Here is a 12,226-nt window from a genome sequence, read left to right as displayed (position 1 = left end):
TATGGTCTCTGGCAGAATCCAGGCTCCACATCAACCAGTTGGAGCTCTGAGCAATCCGTCTAGCATTTAAAGCCTCTCTACCCTCCATTACGGGAAGGCTAGGGCAGGTGTTCAGGGACAGCACTGCTACCATGTGAAACTGCATCAAACAGAGCGGGGAGTGTTGTGGGCCCTTTGTCAAGAGGCCCTACGCCTCTGGAAATGGCTAGAAAGTAAGTGCATATCCCTGGTGGATCAATACCTGGAAGGGTCTCTGAAATTCAGAGTGGGCAAATTCAACCGAAGATGGCTAGCAGATCAAGAATGGCGTCTCTATCCAGAGGTGGTGCAAGGTCCCTATCAGCAGTGGGGAGAGCCTTGGTTAGATCTCTTTGCATTCGCCAAGAACGCACAATATCAGCAGCTCTGCTTATTGGAGTTTCCCAGGCAGCTCTTGCTCGGAGACCCTTTTGTCTCCAGTGGAGATCAGGCCACCTGTATGCCTTTCCACCAATAGCACTGCTGTCCAGAGTTCTCAAGAAAATCAGGAACTACAGAGCCAAAGTCTTCCTTGTGATTCTGCACTGGGTTTAGAGAGACTGGTATCTCGAACTTTTGCGCATAGCCATCGGTCCTCCAATCAGGCTGCCCCTACAAGATATTCTTCTGTTGCAACAGCAGGGGAGGGGTCTCCACCCAAACCTGTCAATGCTCCACATTCATGCTTGGAGATTGAGCGGCGACAGTTGACAGCTTTCACCTTTTGCGTGAAGTCTGTAATGTTTTCTTCGCAGCTCGGCCTGCCTCCACCAAAATGGTATACGCTGGCCATTGGAGCAAGTTTGTGGCATGCTGTACAGCCAAACCCCTTTCCCAAGTTATTTTGTTTATCCGTACCCTGGCTCAGCAGGGCTCTGCATTGGGCATGATAAAGAGTTTTTATTCGCCATATCTGCTTTACTGCGACTGCCAGATCAGCCTTCCCTCTTCAAGTCCCCTGTTCTATATAGGTCCCTAATGGTTTACAACACTTATTTCCTCCAGCTCACCTTCATTATGACCATAACTTGGTTCTTTAATTTTCTAATGTTTGATCCCTTTGAGCCACTTCATTCCTGACCTCTTACACTTCTTACCATCAAGTCGGCTTTTTTGGTAACAATTACATCTGCCCGGGGAAATGATCATTGAACTGCAGGTCATACCAGCCCCCATAGGTCTCTTTGTTACCCCGACAAACTGGTCCTTCTGACTCTAGTACACTTCTTAGCAAAGGTGGTTAACCTTTTCCATTTAGGCCAGTCCATCATCTTACCTACTTTTTACACTCCGCATCATGCCTCTAAGGAAGAGGTGATAACTCCACCTCCTGCACCCAAAAGAGCTTTGTCGTTCTAGCTTGACCGCACAAAACCAGACCAGTCTTCGTGGGATATGTTGAAGCTAAAAAAGGGAAGGCCATGCAAAAACGAACTATCTCCAGATGGATCATGCTCTGCATTAAGGTCTGTCACGCATTGGCCAAAAAGCAGTCCCATAAGGGTGTGTGTGCTTACTCCGCTAGAGCCAAGGCTGCACCCACTGTGTCAGCGCATGGAGTTCTGGTCCTGGACATCTACCAGGCAGCAACTTGGGCCTCACAGCATACATTCATCAAGCACTACTGCCTGGACAGTACAATCTGTCGGGAAGTGGGCACTTTGCCCGTTCGGTTCTGTAGGTCTTTCTAGTCTAAATCAAGTTTGCAGACCCACCTCTGGAGAGGTATTTTTTGGGTTCCTATTCTAAGGTAAGGAATTTGCAGCAACAAGTCTCTACCAGATGAACAAGTTACTTACCTTCTGTAACTCCTTATCTGGTAGAGACTCTTATCTAGACACAGATTCCTTACCTCCTCACCCATCCTCCCTGCTCTGTGATTGGATTTGCAGGTACAGGGCTGCTCTCTTCACAAGGCCCTAGTTCCACACACCAGTGTCAGTGTTCGTAGCTCCACACTCCTGGCATGAAAAGTTGCAAAAAGAAACTGAGTCCAGCGCTCTGGGTGGCGCCTATAGGGGAACGGAACACAACACTTCTGTCTCGAACAATGCCACGTGGAGTCTAAAGATGCCACTTACTTGTGCTCTCTCAATTTTTATATGGGTCCAGTCTAACACCTGGGGATAATTTTACGGAAACAAACCTTATGCTAGATAGTCTCTACTTGATATATTGTCAATTTATTAAACAACAAAGTGATAGATGGAATGCTCAAATTATTCCTAACCACTGACAATCGCATGTGACTGCATTCCAGTCTCTCACTTTTTCTCCCTCTGTGCCATTCTAGAAACAAAAGCCCATCTTATGCAAATTAGTACTGACTCTACTTGTCATGGAAACAATCCGTCCCAAACTGCCAGGCATTTGTTCAGCACTTTGTTATTGCAGTTTACACCTTAAGTGTGACAGGTACGCCCAATCGTGGGTCGCATTCTAAGTAGGTTGAAACTGGTAGGGGGTTGCTTGTGGTCCTTTCTGGACGGGGACTTGCCTGGTAGTTTGGGACAGGCTGCTCCCATGGGAAAATGAATCAGTGCAAATTAGCATGAGGCAGACTTTTGTCTACAGTCGCTTGGTGAGTGAAAAATTATGGACTTGAATATGGCCCAGCGATTGCCAGTGACTGAGATTTATTCAGGCATTCCAACTTGTTGTTGCAGGTTATTAGGACTAGGTAATTTGAACACTAGAATTCTAGTCTTCATTTGCTCTGTATTGAAATCTCTTAATTATTTTAACAGGAGTTTCGTCAGAAAGCCCTTGACTGGGAAAAGCAACGACTCATTTTTCGGCAGCAGGTGGAATCACTAGAAGTGCAGAAGAAAACATTGGCTGAGCAGTGTGAAATCTGTCAGGTATGGGGACTTTTTTCTAGAGACAAAATAAACGAATCCAACAGCATAGTCAAGCACAGTCCAGCTGAAAACATCTCACCTCTCTCCATAGAGGCATGGAGCACATGCACTTTCTTGTACTTTGGTGACAGACCACTGATTCTATTTGAAAATTTGGTTAGAAATACTTATATTAAGAAAGCTTGTGATTGGTTTAAAACATCAGACAATAATTTAAAGCTAAGCATTATTAATCATGTAAAAATTGTGATATCGCACAACATAGCATTCTAGGTGCGTCCCAATCTGAATTCATACAGAGATGTAGTTTGGAGCCAATCATCCTCCAGGTGACGCCTTGCATGTGTTTGATAACAGGCTTGTCTTGCTGTTTTTGTAGAGGCATATATTATCATAAAGATATTATGTATCCTCCGTAGATCTATTCATCTTGGTTCAGATCTTTCACTGATGAAATCTAAAACTAGCCGTACATTCTGCCTCATCGGGTGAATCTTTCATAATCTCAAAATCAGCGATTTTGATGGATACTTCTAACCATAGTTTACTTACCTTTTGAATTTTCCCCCAGGTGGCAGACTAGATCCATAAGTTTTTCAAAGCAGATCCCCCATGCTCTGCTAGGTAGCCTGCTCTGTGGTTTTGCGTTGACCTCGTTTCACGCTGAAAGTAACGGAGTAGAGCTGGATATAAGCGCTGCCCTGCATAGTGAGGCCAGTTCCTTTCTGTCAGTACCTTCGGACCCGGAGCTCCACTTCCTTTTTCCTTTGAACTGATGTGTTTTCAAATCAAAATCCTGTTGCAATTGAATGAAGTCTCCACCTAAAAATACAGGGTTCTAACCATGTCATGACTGCAGAAACAGATTTCGTTAACGGACCCGAATGAGGTTGACTTTGGTGTTTGGGCTCGGGTCGTGTGATGAGTGTGCCTTCCTGCGTATAGAAACTTGAAGCACAACTGTACTTCTCATATCATTGAAAGAAGTCCTGGACCTCACGTAAGCCACATTCCTGCTCCAAGTTAAGGGCACGACCTGCTGTAGCTCTCGGGACCAGTCCCTCAACAGGTGCAGTCAAAGTCCACCAGTACGCAAAAGCCCAAATCAAAGTGTAAACTTAAGGCGAAGAGGAACTCAACCCCATCCCTCACTCTCAATGTTAAAAAAAAGTTACATGAGAGTCAAGGGGCCACTCAATCGTGCTCCTAATCCCGAAGCAATCACTTATGCTTCCTGAGTTCTCTACTCCATTTACGATACAACAGAAGGTCGAAACTTTTTAGGGAAGCCATTCTATGTATTTTTCACACTCTCATAGCTCCCTCTGTTGCACCCTCAAGGGACCCATAGGGACCTCCAGTTGAGCTACAGCCAGTGAGCCATCCTCAGCTTTGTCTGAGCCCCTACAACTCTTTTTTGAGTTGCACACCAGCTTCCATTCTGACTTCGAGCCCTGTGCCATTTCCTCTGTTATCAGTGCCAGTCGTAACGCCAGACGCCAGAGGGGGATCCGCTTCTCACTCCAATGGCTGACACCTAGTTAAGCCATGCTCATATTCCCCTCTATAGCACCTGATTCTTATATAGCTTGCTTCAGACAACACACACTTCCTGCCTCAGAGCGATTCTCAGATCCTCCATCAGCTTTTTGGTTCCAATTCTGACCAGAGTTTACCACAAACCAGAGATGATAATTGTAGGAAGCTGGTTCTTTGGCATCTACCAATAACTAGGTATATTGTGTAAAGTCCAGAGATTCCCCCAGAAGTGTACAGACCCCAATGCAAACCGCAAGTGCTCTATTTGTGAGGCCTAACACAGAGGAGTGTACGACATTTGTTATACAATAAGTGATTATTAAATGGCACATGACTCAAAAGGGAGATCCACATCAATTTTATAAAAATAAGTTTCCTTTAAGATTTATTTTAAGACCAAGAATTGCATGACAATGCAAGTACTTTTTAGGTCTCGCCCAGCGTTGCAGCGCACATGCGTTGCTTGCTCTGCGAGGGCTATTGTGATCGAGGAGATTTCAGAAGGGGACTTGAAGCCCCACCCATCATTTTCATTGGCTGGCGTCATCGTATATGCAAAACGATGACCTCCGATTGAAAATGAGGCTTCTTTGTTCCCGTCCTGACTCCTTTTGGGACGGCCCATTCGGACTGGGTAGTTTGCTTGTCGGCTGTTGTGAGGGTATTTCTTATCTTTAGGAGACGTGGACTGATAGATCATGTTTCTGAAGTCTTTTTTTCCCCATTAGCATTATGCGTTATTTTGCCCTGGCCAATAGGACAGCAGTGGTGCTACGTACATGGAGAGGTAGGGTACTTTCCTAGTTAGTTTTAATGCTGTGCTTTACTTTGTACCCACCCGCTCCCGTTGTCCGTGTTCTCCTTCCTCTAGCTCCCTCCCTTTGTCGACGTGCATTCCGTGTTGTGCTTTGACCCCGTCCCAACTGCAAGCTCCCTGGTCCGGCCTCGCAGGCGGCCTGCTGGGTTGGTGCCTTCGGTTGTCTTGTGTGCCTCCGCCCACTTTCCACTACCAGGGGCGGTCACCACTCGGCTCTCCTCTCTCCGGGTGGTAGTCATCCACTGCCTTGGAGGATTAAGGGGGCGCGGGCTCTTGCAGGCTGGCTAGTGGGACGGGCACTCACCTTAACCCTTCCAGTTGTAGGGTCCATGGGTCCTAGAGGTATCCCCCTGCTCAGGGCCCTCGTCGAGCCAGCTATGCTTTGTTCCCGGTACCCACACACTCACTGGTTTCAGCGACTCCTCGTCTGCGGGGTGTGGGCTCGGGTATGCCAGTGCCTCTGTGCTCGTGCTGCGTGTACTTGGTGGGGCCACCGACGGCTGTGCACCTTGGGCCGCCCCACACGTAGGCGCTGTGGTCAAGGATCCCCTCGCCCAGTTGGGGCACTGCGGGCGTTGGGTCTACGCAGTAAGTGAAGCCATTTTCTTGCCTGTGGTTGTTCTGCCCTCCCGGGCATGAGGCCGGGCACTTGTGCCTATAAAGGGCTGTGTGGGCGAGTGCAGTTATAGCAAGACATAGCTTTGCCCCCCCCTTTTGTGTCCCTGTCTGCGGGTGTTGAGGCAGGTCTGATCTGGCGATATATGGCGTGCGAGCAAATTTGAGTGGCACGTTTTCGGCATAAGAGTGGCTGGGCACGTGCTCGCAGAGTGCCATGTTTTTCAAGGTGTGGCATACATGCTTAAGCAGCACCGGCAAGCGTTAACGCGATACAGGTTGGGGGAATACCTTTCCAGAGTCTCGCACAAAGCGACCTCGCCGATATAATCTCCACTAGTATTAGCACGAAGGGCCCCAGCTGGAGGTAATCACACAACGTGCAGGTAGCAAGGGATATAATTTATGCCTCTCTTGCTATGCATTTGGCGAAAAACCAGTAAGCTCGACAGGCACTGCGATAAGGATACTCCTGCAGTGCTTTGGGTGTAACTATCGGGAGAAGAGAGGATGTGACGTAACGGCCGGATGTGCCGTCTGTGGAGCGTGCTATCCGGGTTCAAGCCACGGCGTGGGCTCAACGTCCTGTGAGTGTGGGAGAATCACTCATCTCCCCGTGCCTAGTTACAGCACCTATCATGAGTGTTACATATTTTCAGGTAGGAAAAGAAGGAGCATTTGTTGACCTAATAAATTTGTGTCATGATGTGGGCCACATTTATTTGATAAGGATGAAGTAATCCAGGGAACAGAGACTCAGAGCTGGAAGCAGGGAGGCTCGCCATCCTTCACTGTTATACCGTCTGCACTGTACACTGCACTACGGGTCGGCAGCATGACGCCTCGGCTGCGAGTGCTTGCCTGTAGTTCTTCATTAGAGCTAAGAAATCTTGTTGCACATTGGAAGGTGTTGATCGTAGTGGCCGGGTCTCTGTGCTAAGGCAGGGTCGGCCCTGGTGCAACCGCTGGACCCTATGCTTTAGAGAGTTAAATGTGCTATACTGCCATGCGATCCAACGTATTAATTCTACAAATACCATCGGCCTCTCACGTGTGGGGAAGGGAAGCCCCAGCAGCTGTGGTAAGGTCAGCCTCGGTCACTTCTCCCACTCAAAGGTTACTATGCCTCGAGGGAATGTCGGAACTACAGGGAAAGGAGGGGGAACACTGAGCAGGGAGCAGCTGCGGGCATCATTAAATGGAATACTCAGTGTGAAGCGAGAGTCAGCATCTCACAGCGCGACATTCAGCTGCATTTAGAGGAACTAGCAGGCTAACACAAGGTCATTCAGTTAGTAAAACTTGTTGGTGTAAAATGCCTGTATTCATATAGCACCTGTTACCCCTGATGGGGTGTTGAAGTGCTTTTCTGGCGAGTAGCAGGCTACTCTGGAACCCATAAAGTATTAGTGTTGAAAATTAGTATAGTGAAATTTGAAATAATTTGAGTGGTGGATATGTTATTCATTGATTGAGAATGATAGTGGGTGGGTAGAAGAGTGAAGGATTTCTTTTTTTAGGTCATAGTAGGAGGAGGCTTTTGGATGAGTAAAAAGGGTTTTTGGCGGGGAGGAGTCAGAGGGAAGCGTTTAGAAAGGTTTGTTGTGGGGGATCAGTATAGTAAAAGAAGTGTCAGATGATGCAAGGAGGGGTAGAGTAGGAGAGAGTCAAGAAAGGGTTATTTTGGGGAACATAGTAGTTGTATGGGGTTTGGGATAAATGAGAGAGTGGGTGTAGAGGATGTAATGATAGATGTGTAGGGTGAGAGATAGGGAAGTGCATTGGAAAGAGTAGAAGAAAGAAGTTTGAGATGAGTCAGAAAGTTGGGCTAGAACATATATTGAGAGAAGCATAGGCTGAGAAATAGGGTAGTGCATTAGAAATGCTAATTTAGTAGAAAGTGATAAATATATAGATCCATACGTACATTGAAAGTATATAGATTCATAAAGGAGGTAAGTATATGCAGATTAAAGATATTGATAGAGGTACATGATGAGAAATAGGGTAGTGCATTGGATATGCTTTTTCAGGAGAAAAGTAACAGACACACAGATCCAAGTACATGGAGGTACATAGATGCACAATGGAAGCAAGTACATGTAGACCAAAGATGATTTTTTTGTTTTTGTTTTTATAACAACATAATTATTCTGCATGTTTATATAAAGCAATACACAAAGATAGGTACATATCTATAGTGAAATTAATGCTTATATAGACAGGGACACATACATAAGGTGAGTATTAATGAATGGTAAAATGGTAAGCATTTCTGGCCCAGATCTCGAACAGACTCAAAAAGGCACTCACCCTTGTCCTCTCCACCCTTTGCCTCGACGCCCGGGCTGAGACTGTGAGAAAGTGCCATCTTTCTTGCATGGTATGCCCCCACTTTTTGCTGAAATGCTGATGTACTTTGACTGAGTGTGCCCTGGGCTCCTGCCAATCAGGTGCCCAGGGCCTGTGTTCCTTCTCTAAAACTGTGTTGAAACTAAAACCATATTGGCATCTCTGGCCAGATGTCACTCCCTGGTAAATGGTACCCTAGGTAACCATGGCATTGTGACCAGAGAAGACCCCTAAGGGCTGCAGCACTTATTGTGCCTCCCTTATGGGCCTTGTACCCTGACACACACACACTGCCTTTGCAGGCTGAGTGTCCTGGTGCAGAACTAAACAAAGAGTCGACATGGCACACATTCCTGTGTGCTATGCCCGCAAACATACTGCCCTGGCATACATCAGTCACCGCTCTAGCCGGGTGCACTATGCCAGTGGTGAGGGCACAGGTGCATGAGCCCTGTGCCCCTACAGTATCCAGGGCCATTGCTGGGCACTGGAAGTGCAGTGATGCCATTAAGAGTATATGGTGCTGGGAGGTTGTCGTTACGAACACCACAGCACCATGATGGCTACACTGATGACTGAGAAGTTTGATATCAAACTTCTCAGCACATTAAACCCACACCAATGCCAGAGGGCATCTTAAAGGTGCCCCCTAAAACCTAACCCACTCCCAGTGTCCTGACTGCGTGGCACCCGAGGCTGCCACCACCAGACATGTTTCTGGACCCCTGGGTCGAGAGCTTGCTGCTCTCGGTGGCCTGAAACAATGCACATCCTGGGATGAGGTGCCAAGCCTTCTCCTCCAGGATGGGCAGGGGAAGATTCAAAGGCATGCCGCCTTTTGTGAGCTTCCCCAGGCCAATTGCTGTGCTCAGTAACTGGCCCCCACCGGTCGTGACCCCCACTCTGGCGGGAAGACAGGCGGGAAACCCTAAGTGAGGAAAGGGGGTGTGCCAGCCTGTGCCAACTCCACCCCTCAGGTGGGAGAGGCGAGGTGAAACACAACTCCGGGCTCCGGCCATCTTGAGGATGGGGAGCCCTGCCCAATCAGAGATAGGCTCCTGCCCCCCTCCCACAGGAAAGGAGCAGGATAGGGGGTGTACTCACCCCAGGACAGGGACCCATTGGTCCCTGCCCTTACACTACCTGTAACGCCCCTAAATTTAGTATTTAGGGGCACTCTGAAACTACCTTCCTCAGTTCTGATTTGAAACAAGCAAGAAGATCAAGAAACAAGAAGACCTGCCGTGCAGCTGCTAACAAGAGGACGACACCCACTGACTTAGCCCCAGTCCTACCTGCTTCTGCAAAACTCTGGCGCCTTCAGTGGTCAACAACCTCAAAAACCCTTAGGACCTGACTGCCATGTGACTCTACCAAGACTGGGACTCCCACGAGCAGCTGTTCTGCTAAAAAAGCAACACCCCTGGTGCCAACCAGGAACCGCAAATCCAGCACACTCTGCACCCGCCGAGCCCTGCCTGTGCCTAAGTGAACAAAGACCCTGAGGACGTCCCCCCCCCCCCCCCCCCCGGCGATTGTGACCTGAAATCCAGTGCCGAAGGACCCTCCTCGACAACCCAGACGACGCCTGCAGCCTCACAACAAGGGACCCTTCCAACCGCAACCTACAGAGGATATGATTTCCCGACACCAAAAGACACCCCTGCACCCGGCGCCCCATGGCCCCCTGTGCCCAACTCCTGGGTGCCTACCTATCCTCCAACTTACCTCTCGAAGTGGTGGTCGCTCCTGAAGAATCTCCGTCCCCGAGCCTACAGCCTTTGTTCACCTTCCAGCTTTCCCATTGAATAACATTGAGCGCCCGATGGCTCAAAAGCACCCTGCACCCAGCCGCCCGAGTGCCCCTGGGAGTGCAACCTCTGTCCTAATCTACTTCCCCATGTGCCCTGAGCAAGTGACCGGGAGCCCAACTCCCACAGCCTTGTGGCCTGCTTGCCAGCCGCCACCAACCAAAGGCCCCCTGCCTCTCATAGGATAACATTGGGCCTACTACCTCTGCACCCTGCTTACCCTGTGCCGCTGAGGGTGTAACAACTGTACCTACCTGACCCTGGGAGACCCCTGAGTCTATGCCCAGAACCTTAACTCTGCCAGTCGAGTACTTACCCAAAAGCTGAAAACTAATTTTTCTTCAATTGGGTAACATTGACTGGCTTCACTTGGAAATTCTAAGTGTGGAGTTTTTAAACTTTAAAATATTCCTCTAAAATCAGCCGAATTACGAATTCCGATTTACTCACCTGTTATCAGGAGAGATCCCAGTGCTGTATCTTTCAGCCCAGAGCTGAACCTGAAAAGTAAATATAACTGTGATTTACTGTTAACTCAATTTTCCTCCATAGGAATCTATTGTCTGGTTTTCACCAGAAAAGTTTCTAAGTGTCGATTTTGGAAACTTACAAATATTCCTTAAAAATCGCCTGTAAGACCTAAACGCATTCTTTCAATTGTTTACAGGAGATGCACCAGTGCTGGATCCAGGATCCAGCACTGAGTAAGAAAAAGTAACGATAACACTACTTACCTGCTAAGTCTATTTCCTCCCATAGGATAACATTGGCGATTCTATGTGAAAATGTCAACTTTTAAAATATAACAATATTCCTTAAAAATCACTACTGTAACCAAAACGCTTTTACTCAGTTGTTTACAGGAGATGTCCCAGGACTGAATCTAGGATCCAGTCCTTTGGTTAGAAAAGTAATCCATAAAGTAATTAATTGCATTTAACTGAAAATTCCCATTGAGCTCAATGTTGCATTGTGTTTGAAATTGTGTTGCCTATTACAACAACTGTAAGTACTGTACTTAAAAAGTCTATTGCCTATTTGAAAAGTATTTAACTAAAGTAACTCATACTGATAGGAGTATATTTTGATACCTTGTTGGTTCTAAAATAAAACAACTGTATATTTTTATACAAAACATTGGCCTAGGGTTCAGTTCTTGAGTGTGTGAGACCATTTGCTGACTGAGTGTGTACAACAAATGCTTTACACTGTCCTCTGATACTGCCTTACTGCTCGACCTAGCTACCACTTTAGAGAGTAAGGTTATATCTAACTTTAGCCTCTGCCATACCTCTGGGGACTGTGGACTCTGTGCACACTGCACCTTACTTTGGTCCAGTATATACATAGCCACTTTCTTACAGAGATGCCCTAAGCCGTGGCCGTTTATAGCCCTAGTAGTCAGGTGACCCCTTCAGCCAATGGGAACCCTAGCCCTAACACTATCCAATCACAACATTAGTCCTAAAATCTAGAACCAATAGGAGACCAGGACCTTAGAGCCAATCTTAAGCCCTAGTCCAAGCAACCAATCAGTTTAAAAAACCCTGATCCAGTAGAGGCCCCAGCCCTACCAGTAGTCCCAACCCTAGTCTGTGCAACCAATGGCACAGGAAGCCCTAATCCCTACTTCCAATAGAAAGCCTAACCCTACTCTTAGTCCCACACCTAGTCCAGCAACCAATAACACCAGAAGCCCTAATTGCGACTTCCAATTAAAGGCCTAGCCCTAGTCCCACCCTAGTCCCAACAACTAATAACACAGGAAGCCCTTGTCCCTACTTCCAATAGAAATCCTAACCCTAGCCCTAGTCCCAATCCTACATTGATTGAAACACAGACCCAGAAACCAATCCGAACCCTCAAAACCCAACCAATGAGGACACTGACCCTAATCCAATAGAAAAAGCAGATGAAACCACCAATCAGTGTACACATGTACCAAACAATATCAGACTATATAAGGTCCCAGCTACCTCAGACAAGGTTTGCTGGCCAGGGAGTTGGAAGCTGCTCCTCTATTCAGTACTCCAAGGAGGCAGACCGGCTCAATCCACACTTTGGACTCCTGCAGGTAAGACCCTACCAAACTTGTCCTCCAACAATACTATTTGTATAAAGCTTTATCCCTCTTCTGGCCAAAAAAACGAAGTGCACAGTCCCTATCAACACAGTTTAAACAGTTTACAGCAGATTACTGCTGTCTCGGGGGA

General features: G+C 47.4%; 1 protein-coding gene across 1 annotated transcript in view; it reads left to right on the top strand.

Annotated features, from left to right (window-relative positions):
• Positions 1 to 12,226, top strand: part of CEP63 (centrosomal protein 63) — a 361,269-nt gene that overhangs the window by 85,770 nt on the left and 263,273 nt on the right. Inside the window, exon 5 of the mRNA XM_086943933.1 lies at positions 2,766 to 2,879. Coding sequence (XP_086800059.1) covers positions 2,766 to 2,879 — 114 coding nt within the window. The remainder of the gene's footprint in view (positions 1 to 2,765; positions 2,880 to 12,226) is intronic.

This window comes from Lissotriton vulgaris, chromosome 11, assembly GCF_964263255.1.
Source record: "Lissotriton vulgaris chromosome 11, aLisVul1.2, whole genome shotgun sequence".
Taxonomy (NCBI): Eukaryota; Metazoa; Chordata; class Amphibia; order Caudata; family Salamandridae; genus Lissotriton; species Lissotriton vulgaris.
This window is presented reverse-complemented; position numbering and strand designations above follow the sequence as displayed.